The following is a 25069-nucleotide window of genomic DNA, read 5'->3' on the forward strand; positions in this document are numbered from 1 at the left end:
GCATGCTAACAGGCAAAATATCGCAAAATGTTTTAAAGTGTTTTGCAGTAGTCTGCTTTTGACATACTAAGTGCACGTTAGGGCTTAACACCCTTTAGTAAAAGGGCCCCATAGAAATTTGAAGGTGGGATTTTTAGGGAGTGCTATGTATTAGAGTGTCTGGACAGATGTGCTTATTTTATATGGTCTGTTGATTGATTTTATCATGTAGTCTGTGAACCATTTTTGAGATCTAGATTGGCTTTTTAGAAAGGAGGCACAAGCCTGCCTAGAGATGTCCAAGTTAGGATGTCTACACTTTGGCAAATATTTTAGAAAAGGGTCTGCCAAAGTAGATCCTCTTCTAAAATACATAACTGCATGGACCTCCCAGCAGTGGGATGTCCAGCAGGTGCACCCATTTTGAAAACAAAGATGGTGAAAATAAAAACACCAATCCTCCTGCCAGATAGGCATATCAGGTTCGGTAGTGTCACATCTTTGTGGTGATTTTACAACTTAGACATGGCAAAATGCCAAACATTGGACACCCATCCATACCTCCAGCCATCACAAAGCCCCTCCACCCATCACAAAGCCCCTCCACCCCACATAGAGCACAATTTCCCCGGCCATCACAGTGTGTGCAGTGGGGAAGGGCAACCTCATATGTCAGAATTTACTGCTGCCTCTAATGCAGGAACTAAGTTATGCCTAGGAGCAATTCTAAATTCAGACCTTTGGGTTTCCCTCTTCAGATGTTTATTATCTATGTTAAATAGGGACTGCACATCTGGATTGTCTTTCTGCCCAGACCACCCCCTTCCCCACCCTCCCCATGCCACCTTACCATCTCAATGCACTTGGCTTCCCAACATCTGAAAAGCCCTTATTATAAAAGGTCATTAAAATTTCTGGGCCTCTCAGAAATTAAATGACAATTAAATACTGCTGTTTACATATTTACATGTCAGAAAGCTTCTAAAATAAGAGCTTATTTGACTTAACAGTATATAAAATGCCAAAATGAAATGTTCAAATAAATAATTTTATAAGCACATAAAAATGGTTTATTAAATTACCCTCAATGTGTGTTGATACCCCATAAACACTGTGCCTTCTAAAGACTCCTGTTTACCTGATTTCCATGCAGATCCAATTTAACCAAGCGGGAACAACTTTTCAGGGGACTAATGTTTGAAATGCAATTATTTGACAATATGCAGATTTTAAGTGAGATGCAATGTTGCAGGTAGATCATATCCTGTAGAAGTAGCTTATTTAACCGTACTAGAACAAGATCTTTTAGCTCATTGGCAACACGTTGATTGGCATTCTGTCCATGCTCAAGTAGCAATTTTTCAGAAGAAGATACAAAATAAATGCTTTCAATAAATTCCTTCATGGCTAATCATCACTTGCAAGGTTCTTCTTTGAAATACCTAGGGCAGAAACAAGATTTCCCTTATGCTGATGGTTATATATGAACACATATTTTCATGTAGTTTTTCACAAAGGGTTCATCATATCATAAAAATAGTTTTGATGTATACAAAATAAGACAAGAAATAAAATACTTTAACCTTTAAGGGGATAATATTCCAATTAATTAAACTAGGACAAAGAGTGTGCATACTTTTAACCCCAAGGTTTTTTTTTTTCCGATATTCAAAGCAAAAATACATGCCTGCAATCACTTTGAAACTTGCCACTGGTACATAGAGGTGCATAATTGAACGGGGCGCCCAAGTTTTCCCGAGGACGCCCTTTTCAGATCCGCATAGAAAATTTACATGTACATATTTATAGAATAGCGACGATAAAGATCCGTGTGTGAATTCCAATTATTGTCAATTAGCACCAATAATTGATTGATAGCGCCCAATTATCGGCATTAACTGGCTTGTTAAGCAATTCAATTGTGTGTATAATTTGGGTGCATACCCAAATTTGTGCGCAGAAATGTGAGCGCTATATATAGAATTAGGGGGTAATTCTTTCCAGCACATAGAGAAAGTTACTCCTGCCCTGAAGGAGATGTATCTTTGTATGGCAGAACTCCAGTGGGATAATTTTATAAAGACACATAGGCACAAACGTTACCTTTATAACATGGATACAACATATGTGCCTAGATGCTTTCCCTGCCTGGGTGCCCAGTGATAAAGCTCCCCTCAATGGGTATAATTTTATAAAAAGTGTGGCTGTGTGGAATGTCTAAAAAGAACCTGTTTTATACAGGCAACATATGTGCCTTTGCAAAATGTGCACCCAGACTACTGCCAGCAGTGCACAAATCTTCATGCATAAGTATATAACTGCCAAGTGCGTACCTCTCAACTCTGTCTGCTCTCAACCTTCCCAGAAACACCTACAAATGCTGTTCACATTAAGTACACACAGTCTTGGTATGCACAGTTATACATGTGTTTTTGGTTGCACAGTTTTATGAGAGCCCTTTTCTGTGGGGCTCTACAGATGGAAAAAGCCTTATAAAATAACTCTCATTACACACAGCCTTGGTAGGAAAGCTAAGTCATACCTCATTTTAAGTTTTTAATCGGGAATAATTTGTAAGATCATCAGGAGTTAAAGTACTAAAGAAGCTGGAGTACACTTCATTTCATCAGGCTCTCCATTCTCCTTCCCCTCTATTGTGCTTTAATTCTACACCCATATCACCATCTGTCTTTTAACTTTTTCCCTACATCATATGTTCAGTTCTGATCAGTTCTGTTCCTTCTCTCAGGGGTCCTTTTACTAGAGGATTGTCACTCGGCAATGGTCTTGCTGTGTGGCAACCCGGAACAACCGGATGTCGATGGTAGTTCCACCCCCAACGCACGCCATTTCTGGCGCTACAGAAAATCAGGTGTGGTTTTCTAGCGCAGGGGTTGGTGGTCATTGGGCAGTGCTGTGCGCTACCTGGTTACCGCTGGGTTACCGCGGGAAAACCTCAATGGGTGGCATTAAGTGCTCTCGCCGTAATGGCTGTGCGGCAAGTGCAAACTTACCACACGGCCATTTCTTTTTTGGCCTTTTTACCCATTGCAGTAAAAGGGGCCCTGGTGCATGGCAAAAATGGCCACCGCCGCTAGCACAGGGTCCTACTACTACTACTACTATTTAGCATGTCTATAGCGCTACAAGGCATACGCAGCGCTGCACAAACATAGAAGAAAGACAGTCCCTGCTCAAAGAGCTTACAATCTAATAGACAAAAAATAAATAAAGTAAGCAAATCAAATCAATTAATGTGAACGGGAAGGAAGAGAGGAGGGTAGGTGGAGGCGAGTGGTTACAAGTGGTTATGAGTCAAAAGCAATGTTAAAGAGGTGGGCTTTCAGTCTAGATTTAAAGGTGGCCAAGGATGGGGCAAGACGTAGGGGCTCAGGAAGTTTATTCCAGGCGTAGGGTGCAGCGAGACAGAAGGCGCGAAGTCTGGAGTTGGCAGTAGTGGAGAAGGGAACAGATAAGAAGGATTTATCTTTTACCACAGCTTAGTAAAAGGACCCCTCAGTTTGTTTCCTTTCTCCATCTATATCTTGACCCCCTTCTCCCTGTCTTTTTTACGTATTTCCACTCTATCTTGCTTACCATCTCTTCTCTTGTGTTCCTAGGGCACTGTATTCTGACGGCATCCAAAAAGACTTCTCCTCACCTCATTACTGTCCGACCTGCTTATGGGCACCATGCTCTTAAATCCAGTTCTTTCTTTTTTTTTAATTTCTTTATTTATAAATTTTTTGTTTACATCCAATAATATAAACATGAAATATCAGCAACAAAGTAAAGGCAATCAAATTACTATAACCTAAACAAGTTAAATTGTAGAGGAAAAAAGAGTTTACATTTGTCCCCAATAGGTGGATCAAGACACTAGGAAATTTAAATCTATATAATAAATCAAAAATTAAAACGGGAGGGGCTACGGATGTCTACAGCCGACGTTACAGCACTGTAGTTAGGGAGGCAAAACAGTTGGCGACTTAACATTTTCTTTAGATGAGATAAATTCTAACAATTTCAAAGGGGAAGAAAATATGTAATTATTCATTTCAAAAGTTACAAAGCATTTACAGGGAAACTTTAACAAGAAAGTAGCACCCAATTTAACAACTCTAGATCTATAAGAGAGAAATTCTTTCCTCCTTTTCTGTGTACTTCTTGCCATATCAGGAAAAATTTGAACTTTTTGTCCCAAAAACATTTCATTTAAATGGCGAAAGTAGAGTCTTAAAATATTATTTCTATCAAGTTCAAGAGCAAATGATGCAATCAGCGTGGTTCTCTCTGTTACAAGCTCCAGAGAGTTTTCAAGAAACTCAGTCAAGTTTAAACTTGGGGTTACCTGTGGTTGTTCATTCAATTGTTTCACTATTCCTGAAATATATTGGGTCCTCGTTATAGGGGGATATCCCTCCATAGGAATCCCCAATATTTCACTGAAATACTTCTTGAGCATATCCACTGCTGAAATTAAAGGTGACTTAAATCCAGTTCTACATGTTCCACTATTCCTTATTCCCTCTTCCCGTTCATCTCAGTCCTAAAGATTCTGGTCTTTTTCCACTCCTCCTGCACAGCTGACAAGCTTCTAGTCCTAGGATGGTGAAATTTTGGCTAATCTGATTTTGAATTCACATCCCAATGCAGTACTGTATTTATAGTTCATGAGTTTACCCATTGAAATCAGTGTCCCATAATGGCTCAGGAGAGGGTTATCAGAAGTTCATTACAGGCCTGAAATCTCCTCCTTTGAACTGGGTAAACTAGCAGCCATGAGTTCCATATTCAAAGCAATTTACCAGCCAGAAATGGCTCCTGGCAAGATAAATTGCTTGTTCAGAACTATCTGCTGATATTCAGTGGCACATAACCAGTTAGTGCCGCTCAATATCACCACAGACTGCTAAACTCAAAGCCAGCTATTTTGTGGATAGTCCATGGGTGGAGTTGACATTTATGCAGTTAAGTACCAATTTACCAGCCAAATCAGGCCGCATAACAGTCAGTCCTATGTTTTGGCTGTGTCGCTTAGGCGGTTACTTGCTCTCTCTCTCTCCTGCCAAAGCGTTACCTGCTTTTTCCACCCCTTCCATTTACACCACAAAAGCAGATCAACATCAAGAGTCATATAAATCCTAAAGAAACTGCAGACTACTCAGAACATGGCAGCTAGGCTTATCTTTGGTAAAACACGATTTCATAGTGCGAAACCCCTCCGCAAAAAACTACACTGGCTTCCAATCAAAGAAGAAATTGCTTTCAAAATCTGCTCACTGGTTCATAAAATAATCCACGGTCTAGCTCCGGGATACATGATCGACTTGATCGATCTACCAACCAGAAACACGTCCGACATCAGCGAGAACATACCTAAATCTTCACTTCCCAAGATGTAAAGGACTCAAATACAAATCAACATATGCGTCCAGTTTTTACTACATTAGCACACAACTGTGAAACACGTTACCAAAAGCCTTGAAAAATACAACTGACCACCTAAACTTCCGTAAAAACCTAAAAACTCACCTGTTCAAAAAGGCATACCCCACCGATCCAACATAAACAGGGCCGTTTCAAGGGTCTCTGGTGCCCCCCTGCAGACTATCAGTTGGCGCCCCCCCCCCCCCCCCCCGGTTTGGCACAAGATGCAGTTGGCGCCCCCCCCCCCAGAAATTTCCTCCTTCCCTTATCTTAATCTTTCTTTTCTTCCCCAGCTGGCCTGGTTGGTTCCAGTTCCCGCCCCAACCTGCAGCCTCAAATCTAACTTAACTTTCTTTATCGATAAGTGTAGGCCAGCCTGCTGCCAGCCATTACAGTAATGAAAAGTTAACAAGATGAAACCGTCCTTACCGATGATGTCCACAGTCCACCAGTCTGACTCAAAAACGAAAAACCAAAATTAATGCGGACTTGCGGAGAGCTGCGGGAGCGGGCAGCAGCAGCTGATCATCCAATGATCTAAGGACGCCGGCTCTTCTCTCTCCCAGCACTACTCCAGTCTCCAACGTGGCGTCGGCGTCGGCAAACACCCGTCCTTCGGAGTCGGACTGCCTGCGAGGCTCCAGGCGCGATGACGTCACGCCGTGCGTCACGCTGGGGCTGTGCTAAGCCTAAACTAAACAGATGAACGAGCGCAGGCTGCAGCGCACGGGAAGGCAGCAGCCACAGCCAGCAGCGCATGCGCATATAGGCGCCAACGTGACTCGAGAGCTTTGTATTTTTTAATTTTATTAAACACAACGCTGACTCAGCCGGCGGCGGCGCCCTTGAAGGTGAGGCGCCCCCCTGCCGTGCTTACCCCGCTTACCGGGTTAGCACGGCCCTGAACATAAATGCCCGATCTCTGCAACACAACATAACTAAATCACAGTACAGACTGGACACAAATCTTACGTTGCACGATCCCCAATGTGGTTGCGCCATATTAACTCTATCGAACTACTTAACCACAACATCACTTTGTATTTGTCTACACTGGAGTCCGCAAGTGCTGCTCCGGAACTATGTAAGCCACATTGAGCCTACACATAGGTGAGAAAATGTGGGATACAAATGTAACAAATAAATAAATAAATAAATATAGCTCAGAGTATTACAGCAAGACAGAATAATGAAGGGGAAAGGAGGAAGCAGCTGGGAAGCAAAGAAGAAGAAAGTCAGAGAGTCAAGGGTGGTGATTCATTAATGGCCACATTCTAATTTCCCAATTAGTGCATGACCATTAGCACATGAGCCCTTACAGACACCTGTTTACTAGGCAGTAAGGACTCCCACGCTAATCACCTGCTCTGGTCACACCTACTCTCCGCCACAAATACACCCCCAGTGCTAAAACATAGTTTCTATTTTTTAGCGCATGGGAAGTGTGCGCCAATCCCCAAACTTCCATGGATACCTGAGTGCACCCCACGGTAGGCATTTTTAACATGCAGTAAGCACGAGTTAGTGTTTACCGCAGCTTAGTAAATGGGCCCCATAATAATTAATATAAATAATGTTTGTGTGGAATAGAATTCCAAACACACGTGCATAAGAGCAAGCAAGTCCATGTGCCATTACAATTTTTGTATGTGTGTAAAATATAGGGGTCCTTTACTAAGGTGTGCTAACAGATGTAGTGCATGCTATCAAATAGCATGTGCTAAATAAAGCGCATCCCACTGTACATACCTATGGGCTGCATGGCACTTAAGTACATAAGTAATGCCACACTGGGAAAAGACCAAGGGTCCATCGAGCCCAGCATCCTGTCCACGACAGCAGCCAATCCAGGCCAAGGGCACCTGGCAAGCTTCCCAAACGTACAAACATTCTATACATGTTAGTCCCAGAATTGTGGATTTTTCCCAAGTCCATTTAGTAGTGGTTTATGGACTTGTCCTTTAGGAAACTGTCTAACCCCTTTTTAAACTCTGCCAAGCTAACCGCCTTCACCACGTTCTCCGGCAACGAATTCCAGAGTTTAATTACACGTTGGGTGAAGAAACATTTTCTCCGATTTGTTTTAAATTTACTACACTGTAGTTTCATCGTATGCCCCCTAGTCCTAGTATTTTTGGAAAGCGTGAACAGATGCTTCACATCCACCTGTTCCACTCCACTCATTATTTTATATACCTCTACTACTACTTAACATTTCTAAAGCGCTACTAGGGTTACGCAGTGCTGTACAATTCAGTCCCTGCTATCATGTCCTTTTAGAAAGGTGCGCTAGTGTTTTTAGTGCACACTAAAAATAAGCATGCGCTAGGCGTCTATATGTTTCTATGGGTGTCTCTAGCATTTAGCTACCGCGCCTTTGTAAAAGACCCCTTTAATGCTTGCGAAATCTGATTGCACGCCCTAGTAAAAGGACTCTATAGCCTACTGACATGCTCTCCCGTGTTTGCACACATTTTTTGTATTACATTTGCAACCAATTTGCTTACAGCATTGGAAAAACTATGCGCTGCTTATTAATTTGGCCCCTACAGGAAGGAAGGGAAAGGAAGTAGTTATATGAAACAACCTCCCAGGGTGGGGAAAGGAGCGCCAAAGATAACAAGACTGATAGATGAAGTAGATGAAAGAGAAGCGATGAGGAACACAATACGGGTGGACGAGGAGGAGAAGAGAAAGAGAGAAAGAAAGAAAGAAAGAAAGCAAGCAAGCAAGCAAGCAAGCAGTGGTGAAATGAGGGCTAAAGGAAAAACGAGGGCAATTTACCGGGCGAGGTGGGGGACGGAGAACAGTTGACACACAGCGGCCAGGGGAGCAGAGAAACTGAGATCCTCCTCTTCCTCCTCTCTTCAAGCCAAGGAAATACTCAGAGCTCCCCAGCAGACATACCCTATAGCCACCGGCACGTGCAGCCGCAATTTTCTCCGCTAGCGAGGCTCTGTAGCGTTACCCGTTACCATGGAAACCTTGACGTCCTGTCACAGAGGCGGAGCAGGGTTGAGAACGTGACGCTGGCGGCTTCTTACTGAAAGAATTGGCATGATGTACTACAAAAAAAAAATATTAGTAAACACCGACGAAACGTTTCCCCTTTGGATTTTAATAAATTCGATAATTAGCTCTTTAATCCCCGTTTGTTTTCTTGCCCGGCACAAATATGGCGAAAGTGGATGTTAAACGTCACTAAACTTACAAAGGTAAAGGGTCATGACCCTGGCCTGACCCGAGTGAAACTTGTGAATGTAGGGCAGAGCTAAATTGAGGGAGTGGGTGTTCTTCCATTATGTCCTCCTGCGGAGTTGACGTGGCACTCCGGACAGACACCCAGCGCAAGCTGGCACAGTTTGACAGACTGCGAGGTATTTTCAGATCGCACTCTCTCACCGATTCTTCTATTGCGCTTGTTCCTGGTGTACTGACGCGTCGCCGACCACATCATTCACCACAGTTCTTTCGCTTACGTTTCCGGGTTGAGTTGAGGGGTTAATGGCATGCCTCCCAGTCCCAGTACAGCAGACTTTTGATAAAGGATAGTGTGTTGAGCTTAGGGTACTGTAATCCCTCTTTCTAGCTAGTACATATATGTTCATTTGATTAAACTCCGTAACATTATAGCTATATTTCACCCCGTTCAGAGATCATGGTAACTGCAAGAGAAGACAATCAACGTTTCGGCTATTTAAAAAAGTACCTAACAAAGAAAATAATAAAAGAAAAATCTTCCGGAGCCTAACCGTATAATGTTTTGAAAACTAAATAACAGAGTTTGAAAGCAATTCGTGCTTCAATAGGAAACCAATGGGGATTAGCAAATAATGCAGTCACATGATCAAATCTAATTTTCTTGCAAAGCAACCTAGCACTAGCATCCGTGTTCTCTGAGTCATCCTTCGCTTCAGAGGATAAGCAGACCTTTGATTCTCACAGATGGGTAACATGGGGACCGTGTTGCCGGTTCGGAGCTTGTAACTTTTTTTTTTTATTATTTTATTGTACTGCTCTTGTGTCGGGTGGGAAGGCTCTGGCGCATGCACGATGGAGTTCATCTCACTCTCAAAGTCCTATTTTTAAGCTTGTTACAAGCTCCAGACCGCATTGGTTGCCAATAAAGCATGGGTTAATTTTAAAATCTGCTGCTTGGTTTTTAAAACATTAGGTGGTGATATTCTCAAGAACTTTCCTTCTTTGATTAGTTTGTTGGGTAACCAATCTAGAACCCATAGTCAAGAACGTCTGATGCTGGCTTTTCCATCGGTTAAGGGTATTAAATATAAGTTAATTCTTTCAGAGTCCTGTTATTGTGCAGTTGAATTATGTAATTGATTACCGCAGTATATTCGTCATAGTCAATTATATAATATTTTTTTGGAAGAGTTACTTTAGGCCTACCAGAATATCCCTAGTGGATCATCTGGGCAGGAGCAAACCCCTCTCACTCCTGCCTCTGGTGGCTCCAGACGCCCAACCTCTAGTTGTATTCTCGTGATACTACTGCTGGGGGGGGGGGTTAGCCTCTAGTGTTAGTACCACAAGACGACGGCTAGAGGTCATGGCAGCCATTTTGTATCTGGAACCACCGTCCACAACCCACTAAACCACCAAGGATGTAAGCGTATGCCTGAGGGAGGTGAGGAGGGGCCCTGCTATGATGTACTTGTAAGGTGCTCAGGTCCTTCTCTAAGGGAGTCCTCCTATGGTGGTGATGGTGTGGGGGAAGCGGGTTGTGTCATGTTGGGGAAGCTGCCCTTTTTTAGGGAAGTAGAACAGCTACAATCATCAAGCCAACATCCAAATATTATGCAGGTGCCAACTGGATTCAGTGCTAGCCCCTGTATAACTAAGTGCTGAAAGATAGGACAGCCTTACAATCAGGATACTTAGCTGTGTGGACACAGACACTGAATATGACCTGTACCAACATAAGTATCATCTCCCTGATTCTGTCTCTTCCTCTGGACCACGCTTCTGCCTGGATTTAATATGACCAGTTAGTGCCGATATGTAGCAGCACTGCCTGGTTAACTGCTGATGAATATTGGTGGCCAGTTCTGCCTTTTTGAAAATTGTGGTTTAGATGTTTCCTTCAGATGGACATTTTTTTGGCCTTTTGAGACATATGTCTGCTTTGAAAATGAGCTCCATACTTGTATGCAACCTCAGTGTAAGCATCTTTAGGAGCATAGGTTGGGCAGAGCAGGAGTGAAGTCACAAAGTGCATGCCTAGATTACTAAAAAAAAAAACACCTATGCAATGTGTATGGCTGCATGTTAGCTGCTTTTGTGGGGCAAAAACACTTAGTGCAGCTATAAAGAGTAGTGATAAATGGAGTTCACTATGGCGTTACCAGTGGTGTTCTGTAGGGACTGGTCTTTGGTTCTTTTTAACATTTCTTTAAATGACATTTCAGAAAGGCTTTTATAAAACTAATGGAAGGACTGGTGACCAAACAACTCAATGACTACATAAACAAATTCACCATATTGAGCCTGCCCGTGAGTGGGAAAATGTGGGATATAAATGCTATAAATAAATAAATACTACATGAGTCACAATCAGGATTTTGACCCCTACACAGCACCAAAACAGTACTACTCACTCTCATAACCAAGTTCAAGCAGGAAATAGCAACAGGCAAGAGCATTCTCCTTGGTTAACCATAACATATTGCTAAGAGTCCTAGAATATTTTAGAATCAGTGGTGGCACTCTCAATTGGATTAAGAGTTTTCTAACCACAAGAACATATCACGTGAAATCAAAAACAAGCATATCGTCACTCTGGAAACCGATCCTTTTCAACCTCATGATGACTCCAGTAGCCAAGACCCTATCCACCCAAGGCCTCAACCCATTTATCTACGCTGATGACGTTACATTATACATCCCATACAAACATGATCTGGTGGAAATCACCAACGAAATCAAGTTAAGCCTAAACATCATGAACTCATGGGCAAATGCATTCCAACTAAAACTCAATCCAGAAAAAACACAGTCTCATTATCTCATCCCAATACAATACATACAAACCCACAAACATTAACACCCCAGGATACACCTTCCCTGTCTCAGACAGCCTGAAAATTCTTGGAGTAACAATCGACCATAACCTATCACTAGAGACCCAAGCGAAATCCACCATAAAATGATTCTCTCAATGTGGAAACTCAAATGCGTAAAACCATTCTTCCCAAAGGAAATATTTCGTAGCCTGGTACAGTCCATGGTACTAAGCCACGCAGATTACTGTAATGGAATCTATGCGGGATGCAAGGATCAAATCATAAAGAAACTTCAGACTGCCCAAAACACAGCATCCAGGCTTATATTTGGAACAACACGTTTTGACAGCACCAAACCACTCAGAGAAAAACTGCACTGGCTACCAATCAAAGAACGTATCACTTTCAAAATCTGCACGACTGTTCATAAAATTATTTACGGTGGGTCACCGGGACACTGACAGACCTCATCGACCTGCCAACCAGAAACACCACAAAATCTGCATGATCATACCTAAACCTCCACTACCCAAGCAGCAAAGGACTCAAATACAAATTCACCTATGAAACCAGCTTTTCCTACCTAAGCGCACAACTATGGAACGCATTGCCAAAAGCAATAAAAACTACGCTCGACCACCTAAATTTTCGGAAAGCACTAAAGACAGACCTGTTCAAAAGAGCATACCCCACCGACCCAACATAAAAGTTGTGTTCACCTGCGACACAATGAAATCAAAGACCGTAATGAACATTACCTGACTCTTCTTCCCCCTTTTCCTCTCTAAGTTCCCCAACTGTACCTACCATACATGTACCTCATTCTACTGCAATATCATTTTGTATTCATTCATACCATGTATTTGTTCAGACCGTAATTGGTAACGCCATTAACGGTTATATGTAAGCCACATTGAGCCTGCAAAAGGTGGGGAAATGTGGGATACAAATGTAACAAATAATAAAAGGTGTGCTTATTTCCAGATGATAACCAAATTCTGTAACAGGGAAGACAACCTTGAATGTGTGAATAATGTAAGGAGGACCTAAGAAAGTTTGAGGAGTGATCTAGAATTTGGCAGCAAAGATTTAATGCTAAAAATACAGGATCCTGCATTTGTGCTGTAAAATATAGCGGGATGAAGTATTGTACACAAATGCAATAGGCAACAATTTAATAGATTCTAGTATCTGTTGCATCCCTACCAGCTCAAACTCCTAACTTGCCTCTTTCAACCCAGCGTAAGCATGAACATGAAGCTGAACCAAACCAAATGTATGAATAATCCTCCCTACCTTGTCACAAATACACCTAAGAAAACTGATTTATCAATTTGCACTACTTTCTGATATGTATTCATAGTAAGAGCATGAACTGTAGAAAAACCATGGTACACTCCTTCAGTGGTGACATTTTATCTAAAGCATCTGCAACATTCTTAGATTCTAAATGTAATATAGTTGGTGTTGAATTGTCCTCAAAGAATTACCCTTCACTTGATTAAAGAAAGCATGAGACAAGCAAGGAGGAGGATCTCTGAGAGACAGGAAAGGTTTGTAGAACCTAGTAGTTACCATGGATGGACCAACTAGATATCTCTGTCATTCTCTCTTCTGCTGTGTAATTTTAAGCAGTGTTGAATTTTTCTCGTTGTAGAGAAATATGTGAAGCCAATTCAAGCCTACTTTTGGCTCTCTTTCCATGGAATAGGTAAAGAAGTTAAACCTGGAGAATTTTGGGATATCGTCATAATTACCGCGGCTGATAAGCAACAGGAACTCGCTTACCAGCAGCAGATATCTGAAAAAATCAGGAGAAAGGAGTTGCCTCTAGGAGTTCATTATAATGTTTTTGCTGATCCTCCTGGAGCAAAAATTGGTGGGTATAATGTTTGTTACTTTATGATCAAAGGCAGCGCTCATGGTTCCCCCACCACAACCACAGAAAGCTCAGTTTGCAGGTCCATTGCCCATCTCCACAGTCATATTGTGAAAAATAACTTGAATTGGTTCACAGTCTTATTTTTCTTTTCCACACTTCAACTAATTAGTGTCTAGGTTGTGTGTCCTTTGTAGTCAAAGACCTTTGAAATAACACAGGTAAATTAAAGAAAAAGGGCATATGTTTGTTTTTACAGTTCAGCTTTTGTAAAGGCTTCTGGAAATATTGTGTTTAGTAAAGCCCTGACTTATCCCTGGAAATAGAGCTGTGCCTGAATGGAACCTGCCACTGCAAAGGCACATTCTAAATAAATACTTCTTATGATCTGCCAGACATTTGTGACCTTGCGTGGCCACTGTGAGAAACAGGGTACTGCATTTGATAGACCTTGTTCCGGTTCAGCATGACTTTTCTTATGTTCTTATGGTTTTCTAGGAAATGGGGGATCAACACTTTATGCTCTGCAGCGCTTGGAAGCACTGTATGGTGATAAATGGACCCATTTTGCCATCATTCTGATTCATGCCGGTAATTATTATGCTTTTGCTGATTTTTGTGTTTCTTGACAATGCATTCTATTGCTTTTTTTTTAGACAAAACATAAAAGTAAAACTTTATGCTTTTGCATTCTTGGAAAAATCACTGTTATAGAATTTGTTCCTGTTGAATCCTTTACTGTTAGAGACAGTGGGCCCTTTTACTAAGCCGTTAGCCTGGGTTTTACCATATGATAGCTGTTAGTGCAGACCCATTGTAATGGTTGTCATACATTAAAACCAGCCAGTGCAGTACAAAAAAATAATAATAAATGCTACCTGCTTAAGACAGGTAGGGGCAGGTTATAGGTGTTGCATGGATGGAACAGAGGAATGGCCAAATGTGACAGCTAGCATGCAGGTCATTGTGTGGGCTAGCTGTCAAGACCGTCAAAAGCAGAGCTGCACTTAATGCTACAATCCATGTGTTCCCAAATCCAGTCGTCCCCCCCCCCCCCCACCATGAACCTGCAAGAGCAGACACTTCTGATCTAGTCTTCCCCATGACAAACTCCCCTGATCCATTCACCTCCCCCCACCCACCCCCACTGAGCAGACCTCCCTTATCAAGTCCACAGAGCATACACCTTCAAAATCAGTCTGCCCATCACCCCAACCTTCCAGGTCTTACCTAGGAGTTTCCCTGCTAGTGTAGTGGTTTGGGACAGGAGGGGTCGATAGCTTGAATATTCAGAACTCATTAAGCTGGTTTAGAATGTGGTCAGTGCTGTTAAGGCTTGCACACTATCATTTTTATTCAGATAGCATGCAGTAGGTTTTGCCATGTAAGTCTTATAATCCAGATGTGAATCCACCATCAAAGCGAACCTACATTCTAATATAATAGCCCTAAGGGTGCCACCATAGAAGCTTTTTCCAATGGGTTGTTTCTTTGTATTCTTGTCTAACATATTATGTTGTTGCCTTATCTTTCAAAGCCTGGAACTATGCTACACTCATGTTTCACTTGCAGTGATGAGCTTAAATTCTCTGCTGTAAAAGCTGAGAGTCACCCCAGCATTTCAGCAGGCGTAATTGCAAGTGCCTTAAATTAGATACCATTTATGCACTTAGCTGCTATTCTATAAAGAGTGCAGATCCTTTGTAGAATAGCGCTTGGTGCTTAAATTTTCAGCAACGATTTCTCGGTGCCATTTATTGAATCTAGTCCATAGTGCCCTCAGCCAAACAAAGTAATATCCCAGAAACTAAACAATACAAAATGAACATTCTCCGAGGACAAGCAGGCCTATTTGTTCTCACAAGTGGGTGCTGCTGACCCACGTCGCCTGGTCCAGGACTTATAACTAGCATAAGTAGATCTTTGTAGAGCGGGAGTCACTCTCCACCATGTACTGTATGCACGAGTGCCTTCCCGCCTGCCATGAGAGCACAGTCTCCTCGGTTCTTTTTCTACTGCGGTGAGGAGAGGTTACTGTCTCTTCACTTTGTTTGGTCCAAAAGCTTTTTATGTCCCTTTCAGAGTTTTTTTTTTTTTGTGTGTGTGTGTTCCTGTTTGTGGAATTCCCTTTTTTTCCTCTTTCCTTTATTTCTTAGTTTATTTTGCCCAGTTTTAAGTTTTCCTTCGGCATCCAGCTGATTTTAGGCCTTGAGTTTGGCTGGGTTTTCCCTTCCTTTTTTCGGTTCCTTGCCCCTTTTCAGGCACCATCGTTTCGTTTAATTTAGCAGAGAGAAGTTTTTCCTTCCATGTCCACGAAGATTCCCAGTGGCTTTAAGTGCTGTACCCAGAGCAGTCGGACGATCTCTGGAAAAGACACCCATTCTTGGTGTCTTCAGAGTCTTGAGCCCGACCGTAGCCTGGCTAACTGTGTACTCAGCATTCATATGAAGAAGATGACTCAGGTTTCCAGAGAGGCTCAACGAGAGAGGATTTTGGAGCCAAGTCCAGTTCCTCAGCATCGGGAGCGTCGGTAAGCATGGCTGCTGCTAGACCCTCAGACACTGGGAGCAGTGAAGCATTGAGTGGGTCTCCACCTGCCATGAGACTGTCCATTGTCGGACCCGACCCCGAGGCAACATGTAGCTTCGATGTCATCCTTGTCAGCACAGAGGAGCCTTGATCTTCCTTAATTGTATTCTCCGATACCTCTAGTGGCAAAAACTTTGTTGAAACTCAACCATGATTCTGATTGCAGTCTACGGGCCATGGCAGATTTGGGTCCCTCTTCTTCTGGAATTATCCTCCGAAGAACCGTGGTTCCCCACTTTCTCCCATTCTGTTTATGATGGCTCCCTAGGTAGATTTCTAGGTTCGCATGGCTTTAACACTTATATTTATGTTGATGATGTTACATTTTACTTACCATTTATGGAGAGCTTAAATGAAGTCCTGCTTAGAATTAAATCTGGCTTAGATTTGATAGAACCTTGTGCTGCTGCTTTCAAATTAAATAGAAACAAAACCTAATTCTGCTCACCCAATGACAAACAAATACTTCTGTATTGATAATGTTACTTACCCTTTTTCTGCCACCTTGAAAAACCCTGGAATTGAACCACAAGTTTCTGTGGTAGTTTCTAGTGTCTTTAATTCCATATGGAGATTAAAAAGACCGAGGCCTTTCTTTTCAAATTCAGTATTTCGTTTTTTAGAACAATCCTTAGTGTTGCCTACGTTTGATTATTGTATGCTGTTTACTCAGGTTTGAAAATCTCTGTTATCAAAAAAACTTCAAGCAGCTCGTCTTGTATGCAAAGGTCCTTGGTTTACCAAATCAAGCCCCTCTTTTAATCAAGTTGCATTGGCTTTGTATACATGCAAGAGTAACCTTTAAACTGTGCACCCTTGTTTATCAAATTTTGTTCGGTCTTCTACCTGATTATATGCAACACTTGCTGCAATTACCATCATGCAATGTCCATCCTTGTTGAGAGACTATCAGCTTCTCCATTTTCCGAGTTGTAAGAATCTCTGTTACAAATCAATTCACGATGCCAGTTTCTCATACTTAGCTGCTAAGCAAACCCTTCCAAAGTCAATTAGGCGTGTTTCTGAGTACCTAAAATTTCGTAAATTGTTGAAATCATTTTTATTTAGTGAATTCCTTGCCACTGTTGACCATTGTAATTCTCTTAGCTAACTTGTTATTTTCAAATGAGTCATTCTGCTGCTATGATGTTACATTAAAAGCTGGATATTGAAGTCCCAAACAGGGAACTGTATACTGCAGCCATTTTAAAACATGTCACGTCACAGACTGTGATTTCAACGGGATGAACTTTAAACTATGACTGCGACCACCCCGTCTCAAGATAAGTAGTGGTTTTATTCCTTTTTGAGACAAGTACTGAGTCCGACTCCCCCTAGAGAATTCGTTATGCACAAGATTTAAGCATACCTAGAAACTACAAATGTATTCATAACACATCATTAAGAACAACGGAGGAAGGACAACATATTTGACATCCATTGAAATTGAATGGTGTTAGACACTGTATTCATAATCTTACTTAACATCGTAAGGAGAGGGAGGTTGGGGTGCTATGATGTTGAGTGGGGCTATCAAAGCAGTTTTATACTGCTAGTTAGCCCTGCAGGACATGCCCAGCCACTGAGCACCATTTGCATATTATAAAAAAAGAAAAAAATAGCACATAGTATCTCTAAAATTAGTTTTTGTTTAGTGTTTTTTTTGTTTTTTAGTTTGTGGTTTTCACTGGTAGGAGTTAAAATTTAATGCCAAGAAATGTAGAGTGCTCCACTTGGGGTGCGGAAACCCAAAAGAGAGATACCGGATAGGAAGGGAAAGATTAGTAAGCTCGACTCAGGAGAGAGACCTTGGGGTGTTGATGTCGGAGGATCTGAAGGTGAAGAAACAATGCGACAAGGTGATGGCCGTGGCCAGAAGGATGCTAGGCTGCGTAGAGAGGGGCATAACCAGCAGAAGAAAGGAGGTGTTGATGCCCCTCTACAAGTCATTGGTGAGGCCCCACTTGGAGTATTGTGTTCAGTTTTGGAGGCCGTATTTTGCTAAAGATGTAAAAAGACTGGAAGCGGTGCAAAGAAAAGCTATGAAAAATGGTATGGGAATTGCGTTGCAAACTGTACGAGGAGAGTCTTGCTGACCTGAACATGTATACCTTGGAGGAAAGGAGAAAATATTTGAAAGGTATTAATCCGCAAATGAACCTTTTCCGGAGACGGGAAGGCGGTAGAACTAGAGGACATGAATTGAGGTTGAAGGGGGGTCAGACTCGACTAATGTCAGGAAGTATTTTTTCACGGAGAGGGTGGTGGATATGTGGAATGCCCTCCCACGGGAGGTGGTGGAGATTCAAACATGCTTGGGATAAACACAAAGCAATCCTGTTTAGAAGGAATGGTTCCGTGGAATCTTAGCAGAGATTGGGTGGCGACGCCGGTAATTAGAAACAAAACGGGAGCTAGGCAGACTTCTACGGTCTACGCCCTGATCATGACTGAATAGACAGGGATGGGCTGGAGTGTAAATTTTAAGGGGCTTCGATGTTATCTTCAGAACTTAGTACAAGAACAGTACTGGGCAGACTTCTACAGTCTGTGCCCTCAGAAAGGCACCCCCAATATTTTCAAACCTGCCCTCCTTGCTTTCCTGCCACTCAGCCAGTGCTTAAAACTCATTTTACCTGACTGAACTGCAGTGAAAGAAGCAGAGTACAGCTGGCTCCGTCTTCAGCTTTCTCCTTCTCTTCCCTCTCAGCTGTGGTGGTCCCGCCGTTGCGTAAACAGGAACTGAGGGCGGGACCACAGCTGAGAGGGAAGGAGAAAGCTGAAGACGGAGCCAGCTGTACTCTGCTTCTTTCACTGCCGTTCAGTCAGGTAAAATGAGTTTTAAGCACTGGCTGAGCGGCAGGAAAGCAAGGAGGGCAGGTTTGAAAATATTGGGGGTGCTCGAGCACCCACAGCACCCACGGAGTCGGCGCCTATGCTAATACTAGCTGGTTAGCTCTCAATATCAGGAGCTAACTGGACTCCAACCCTGGTATGTCCCCTGGACACCCCCCCCCAACATAGCCGCCTTGCACTTCGGCACTATCCGATCATTTTCGGTGACGATAATCAGTTAAATGCTGCTGTAAATGAACGGATAGCCACCGATAATCAAATTAACCAGTTGGCAAATGTTCCTGGCCAGTTAACTCACTTTGAATATCGACTGGTTGGTATATTTCCTGATATCATCATTTTAAGTTTGCTGTGGTGAGATAGAGGAACACTCTTTTGGTGACATTATTTTTCCATTACGTTCATTCCCACTATTCCAGGACGAGTGGGTAGTTATGTCCAACGACCAGCAGGTGGAGATAGAAAATACAGAACTGAGCACCACTACATAGCTCCCTGCTTGCAGCTCAGCTCATCAGTATTTTCTATCTCCAGCAGGTGAATGGACAGATTTCCTCTGTCTCTGGTTCTGAGGCCTTGCTTCTGGTCCAGTTGGTCAGCTGGTTCTCAGTTGAGCAGAGTGAGCAGTTGAGCAGACATACCTGGTGGTGCTGGGTCCCTGTCGTGCCTTTCCCCTGGAGTGTTCTGTGCCTTTTCCCTGCTTTTCCTCTGTGTGAGAGCCTGCTCAGCAGCCAGCCTACTCAGAAGATGAGGAGTCGCAGGAAACACAGTGAGTCTGGCAGGCCGGTGCTGCTGCCCTGCCCTGCTGTGACGGGGGGGTGACTGTGCACCCGGGTAGCGTGGACCCAGGTTGGTGGGTTCTTTCTGCTGTGTTTCAGGCCTCGGGATGTCGATGGGAGCACTTCATGTCGGTTCTACAAAAAAAAAAAAAAAAGGAACATGGAGGAAGTGGAGGAGCAGTTTAATGTTTAGATCAGTGAAGTGAGAACCAGAGGAGCCTGGTTCAAATCTCACTACTGCTCCTGGAGGTCTTTGGCAGATACAATCAGACTGTGATTCCTCCAAAGACAGAAAACTGCCCAATATAACTGTATTTTTCTTTTCTGGTTTGGGTGTTCAATTTCAGTGGAGGCGGCTGGTGCCAGAGCACCAACTTGGAACATCTAGGTGTTCTTTTTGATTCCCATTGAGCTTGAGTGTTTCTCACAGAGGGATGGCACTTTAGGTTGGCACTCCGAATTCTTCGCTTCTGCTTTGTTCCCAGCTTCCGGCCTGGGATTTCGTGCAGGTCTTCGGTTCTGTGACAGCGGCCCTGGAAGTGGTATTTTACTCTCTGATGCGGCCAATTCATAGGGCCCTGTTCAGCCACTGGTCTCCAGTTTCAGAGGGTTATAGCTTCCAGCTTCTTTGCCCCTAGTGGTCAGACAGAGCTGAGGTGTTTGTGCCTTCCCCAGTCGTTGACCCTAGGGAGGCCCTCCCTGCTCCTGCCTTGGGAAGTGGAGTCTACGGATGACAGTTTCTTGGTCTGGGGGGCCTGTTGCTGGGGTCCCCTGGCACAAGGCTCTTGGTCTCCAGTAGAGCGCATTGGATCATTTGGATCTGTGAGTGATGCGCTAAGCTCTGGAGGTTTTTGCCCCGCTGTTGGGAATGCTTTGGTTTGGGCCTTTCGGACATTGCTATGGCACTGGCCTCTTCTACTAGCTAGGGGGGTCTAGCAGTATGCTGGCTCTGTAGCCTAGCTGTTTATTGGCCGGGGCAGAGAGACGCCGGTTGTGTCTTTCGGCTGTTTTGAGGGGTCCCTCACGTGGCGACTGACTTTCTTAGCAGGCACGCTCGTACTTCCAGCAAGTGGGAGCTGTCGGTCGAGCCGTTACAGCTGGTGATGTGTCAATGGGCTTAGTTCTCTTGACCTATTCCTATGTCACAGTTCCTTGGTTCTTCAGCCATCGCAGGGAAGAGGACTCTCTGGGTCTGGATGCCCTGCTGCGTTTGGGTCTGAGCGAGGGACTCCCATACGTCTTCCCCCGTGCCAAAGTTAGGTCAGGAGTGGGGGAGAGTGGCAGACCTTCGGGATACAGTGCTCCTGTTCTCCAGCCCGGACTCAGCCCAGACTCGGCTCCTGAAGCTCCTAGTTGGGGAGTTACTGAGATTCCCTCAAATTTGAGGTTCTTCTGTCAGGGCCTGGTGGTCATGGAGGATTCTTCTTCCTTTGATCTTATGGCCTGGCCCTTGAGAGGGCTCGGCTGAGGAAGAAGGATTGTTGGATTCATTTGTGGCTTCCCTGCTGCAGGCTAGGAAGCGCTCATCTTCCTCAGCGCCTGCCAGTACTTGCTCCCTCCCTGGGCCATTTCCTGGCATTTTTGCGGGAGGGAGTTTTTCAAGGGCTAGCGCTGGGATCCTTGTGGGTTCTGTTGGCAGCCCTGGCTTGCTTTCATGGTCATTGGCAGACCTCTTCTTTAACGGCTCTTCTGGTTGTGTTTCGTTTTCAGAGAGGTGTGGCTCGCTTACGCTGCCCTTTGCATGCCTTTTCTGAATGGGATTTTATGCTGGGCCTTCGGGTGCTGCAGCACTCTCCATTTGTGTCCCGTCGCTAGGTGATCCTGATAGTTCTCACGTAGAACTCTGTGATATTGGGGTGCTTCCATTGACCCGTTTCTTCTTGCAACTTCGGGCCCTTCTTAGTAGGACACTTTCTCCGTTTTTGTTTTGGAGGCGAGGGTCTCGTTTCATTAGTACCGTCTTTCTTGCCCGAGTGTTTGTTGGTTTCTTTTTATTTAGTCGGCTATATGTCTCTTGCAGGCTTTCACAGGGCTTTCTTGTGTTTTTTCGAGGTTCCCGATGTCTTCCGCCTTTCGTATAGACCTTTTTGTGCAGTTTGGTTAACAGCAGTTGGGTCTCATGGCATCTAAGGTTTCCTTTGCTCGGTGGGTGACGGTGGCTGTAGTCTTGGCTTGTATTCTGGGAGGCTATTCTCGGGTTTGAAGACACACTCTCCTGGGCGTGTGTCTACGTCTTAGGCAGAGGCTTTGTTGTCTTCTCTGATGGATATTTGTAGGGCAGAGGCGTGGGCTTCTCTGCTTGCCTTCAGTAAGTATGATGATATAGCGGGGGCCGCACAGGCAGCGGCTACATTTGGTGCGTTGGTTCTGCGTGTGGCTGGTTCAGCTTCCCACCCTCATAGGGATAGCTTTTGACAGTGTGTTTCTTCTAGCAAAAAAGGTGCTGGTACTCAAATACCAGGCCACCCTTCAGGGGTGGGGTGATCATTGAGGGACTCACCCCACAATAGCCAGGACTCCTGCAACCAGTTACAGAATCTATGACAAGGCAGAATTGGTGTGTAGAGCCAGAGCTCTTTCATTAAAACTTGGGGACAATGGCTTATTTCTTGTTAAGTTTTTTCTTTTATTGTATATTTTTGTATTATGTGCTTGAATATCTTGTTAAAGATTTATCTTTGTAAATTACTGAAAATGGAAAATAAAATAAAAAAAAAAAACTTGGGGACAATGGGTCAATTTTAGAAGACAATGGAAAAGGTGCCGATACTTAGTACCCCCTCAAAAAAAGCCCTGGCTTTTGAACATCCCACTCATCCTGGGATAGTGGGAATGAACATAATGGAACGAGAAATTAGGACTTACCTGATAATTTTCTTTCCATTAGTTCTTCACACTGTTCCAGGAGCCTTCTCGTGGTTCGACGCCCTCATTGGTGGCTTTATGCACTGTCTTTGTATTCTGTTTTCCAGGGTCCTTGTCATCAAATGGTTCTTGGGACTGGATGTGTTGGTTGCTGACCATGCTCCTGATTGAGCGTTCTTTCTTCATTGCTTGAGGACTGATACTGAGGAGCTGAGCTGCTAGCAGGGAGCTATGTAGTGGTGCTCAGTTCTGTATTTTCTATCTCCACCTGCTGGTCGATGGACATAACTACCCACTCGTCCTGGAATAGTGTGAAGAACTAATGGAAAGAAAATTATCAGGTAAGTCCTAATTTCTCCATTCAAGAATCCTGTAATGCTTCTCAGTCAAGACAAATTAAATTAAATTACATCTGAAGGCCTTTGAATTACCAGATATGTGAGAAGCATTGTAGGCTGGTGCTGTTTCTTTGAATGCCTACCAAAAGAATTTTGAGTGTTCTGATTAGAAAGTTCAATCATCTTTTCTTTTATTTTTAGGTGGCTATAGTCAACGTTTGCCAAGTGCAAGTGCACTGGGAAAAATTTTCACAGCTTTGCCTCTTGGTGACCCCATTTATCAGATGTTGGAGCTCAAATTGGCAATATACATTGACTTTCCCAGTCATATGGCGCCAGGTGTTCTGATTACTTGTGCAGATGACATCGAACTCTATAGCTCTGGAACAGAGCACCTCAGGTTTGATAAGCCTGGCATTACTGCTTTAGCTCATCCTTCCTCCTTAACTATAGGCACCACTCATGGGGTATTTGTGTTGGAACCATCAGCGTCATCAGAATATCAAGAACTTGAATACAGGTTTTGCCGTAGTTTCCTTCATAAGCCAAATATTGAAAAGATGCATCGGTCCGGGGCTGTTTGTAGACAAATAAAAAATTTTCACACTGGAGACTCTGCCCATTCAAGAAGACTAGACTCAGAGATTGTGTATACGGATAGCTTGTTTTACATGGATTCTAACACTGCCACACTCTTACTCTCATTTTTTAAAGAGGCAGGTACTCTTCACTGTGAAATTGATGCCTATGGTGATTTTCTGCAGGCTCTTGGAAGTGAAGCATCCCAAGAGTATACAACAGACACATCCAATGTCACTAAAGAGGAGGCCCAGCTAATAGAAGTCAGAGAGAAAATATTTTTCCTTTTAAAAGGAACTCCATTTAATGTTATTGTTTTAAACAACTCTAAATTTTATCACATTGGAACCACACAAGAGTACTTATATCATTTGACATCCGACATAAAGCTGAAATCGGAGCTTAACTTTCAGTCTAAAACTTTTAGCATATTTCCAGCTAAAGCCGAAAATTGTGGTGAAAGAGCCTGTATCATTCAAAGCATATTGGATGCAGGCTGTTCGATAGCACCTGGCTCTGTTGTTGAATATTCCAGGCTGGGTCCTCATGTTTCAGTGGGAGAAAACAGCATCATTAGCAGCTCTTGTCTGGCTGCCACAGTAGACCTACTACCCAATTCTTTTGTCAGTTCATTGAGTTTGAATATTGAGGGAAGAGTAATGTATACCACTATAGTGTGCGGTGTAAATGACAACTTGAAAAATAATGTAAAATTGCTATCTGAGTTACAGCACCTTCAATTTTTCGGCATCAGTTTTTTAGAATGCTTAAATCTGTGGGGCCTGAGAGTTTCAGGGCACCTGTTCTCTGGAAATGGAGCAAGTCTAAGCTTGTGGAATGCACGGATTTTCCCGGTTTGTTGTACCATGGATGAGTCAGTTGCATTGTCGGCAAAGATGCTGAGAGCAGTGCAGAGCAAGTTAGCTCTCAAGGTCTACGATGGGAAGTATTTTTCTATTGAAGAAATGCTTTCCTATAAAGATGTGAAAGACATGCTGAAATTCAGGCATCAGCTTTATGAAGAAATCAGTGTCCATCAACTGAAAGAAAAATCTAGTTTGTAAACATGAACTGATCAAGTGGTGAAAATGGGAATTCTCTGAGGACAAGCGGGCCATATTCTCACATGTGGGTGACGTCATCCACATCGCCCAGTGTGAAGCTTAAATAAGCTAATATAGCTTTAAGAACACACACAGCATCCCCACCGCACATGCACAAGTGCCTTTCCACCTGCCATGAAAACACGGGACCATCAGCCTCTTCTCATCCACATTGAGGAGAGAATTCGATTGTCCCATGTTCCTCACAGCGTCTGGTGCATGAGCATAATTTTTTTGATTGTGTGCCTTCCCTTTGGGGCTTTTTACCCTGCCTTTTTATTTTATTTTCTTCAAAAAAATTCCTCTCCCTTCCTTTACAGTTTTAGTTTGATTTCCCCCCACTTTTAAATTTCCTTTATTTTTGACCTGCTCCATAGGCCCTCTTTGGCATGAGCTCCGGTCAGGCATTTGTCCCTCGATTTCTTTTCTGGTGCTTGCCCTTTTTTAGTCACTATCGAGTCATTTAATTTGTCCACAGATGTTTTCCCTTCCATGTCATCAAAGGTTCCAAGTGGTTTTAAGCACTGTAGCTGGTGCAATAGAACCATATCTGGCAAAGAAACTTATTCTTGGTGTCTTCAGTGTTTGAAGAAAAGAACCCAGCTGGCTAGAGAGAGAAAATCTTTGGAGCCCGGTCTGAAATCTTGGCATT

The 25069-nt window shown here is 43.3% G+C and overlaps 2 protein-coding genes across 2 annotated transcripts in view; one reads left to right on the plus strand and one right to left on the minus strand.

Annotated features, from left to right (window-relative positions):
- The window catches only part of LRRIQ3 (leucine rich repeats and IQ motif containing 3), a 111654-nt gene extending 102972 nt beyond the window's left edge, over nucleotides 1-8682 (minus strand). The window contains exons 1-2 of the mRNA XM_030205707.1: nucleotides 8621-8682; nucleotides 1118-1421 (exon numbers count right to left, since the gene is read on the minus strand). Of these exons, the coding sequence (XP_030061567.1) occupies nucleotides 1118-1384 (267 nt within the window). The 5' untranslated portion in view covers nucleotides 1385-1421; nucleotides 8621-8682. The remainder of the gene's footprint in view (nucleotides 1-1117; nucleotides 1422-8620) is intronic.
- Nucleotides 8683-8704: 22 nt separating this feature from the next.
- Nucleotides 8705-24446, plus strand: FPGT (fucose-1-phosphate guanylyltransferase). The gene is made up of 4 exons (XM_030205596.1): nucleotides 8705-8786; nucleotides 13141-13308; nucleotides 13807-13899; nucleotides 22937-24446. Exons 1-4 carry the CDS (start codon nucleotides 8711-8713, stop codon nucleotides 24376-24378), a joined length of 1779 nt encoding a protein of 592 aa, XP_030061456.1. The 5' UTR covers nucleotides 8705-8710; the 3' UTR covers nucleotides 24379-24446.
- The last annotated feature ends 623 nt before the right edge of the window (nucleotides 24447-25069 follow it).

Source organism: Microcaecilia unicolor, chromosome 6 (assembly GCF_901765095.1).
Source record: "Microcaecilia unicolor chromosome 6, aMicUni1.1, whole genome shotgun sequence".
Taxonomy (NCBI): Eukaryota; Metazoa; Chordata; class Amphibia; order Gymnophiona; family Siphonopidae; genus Microcaecilia; species Microcaecilia unicolor.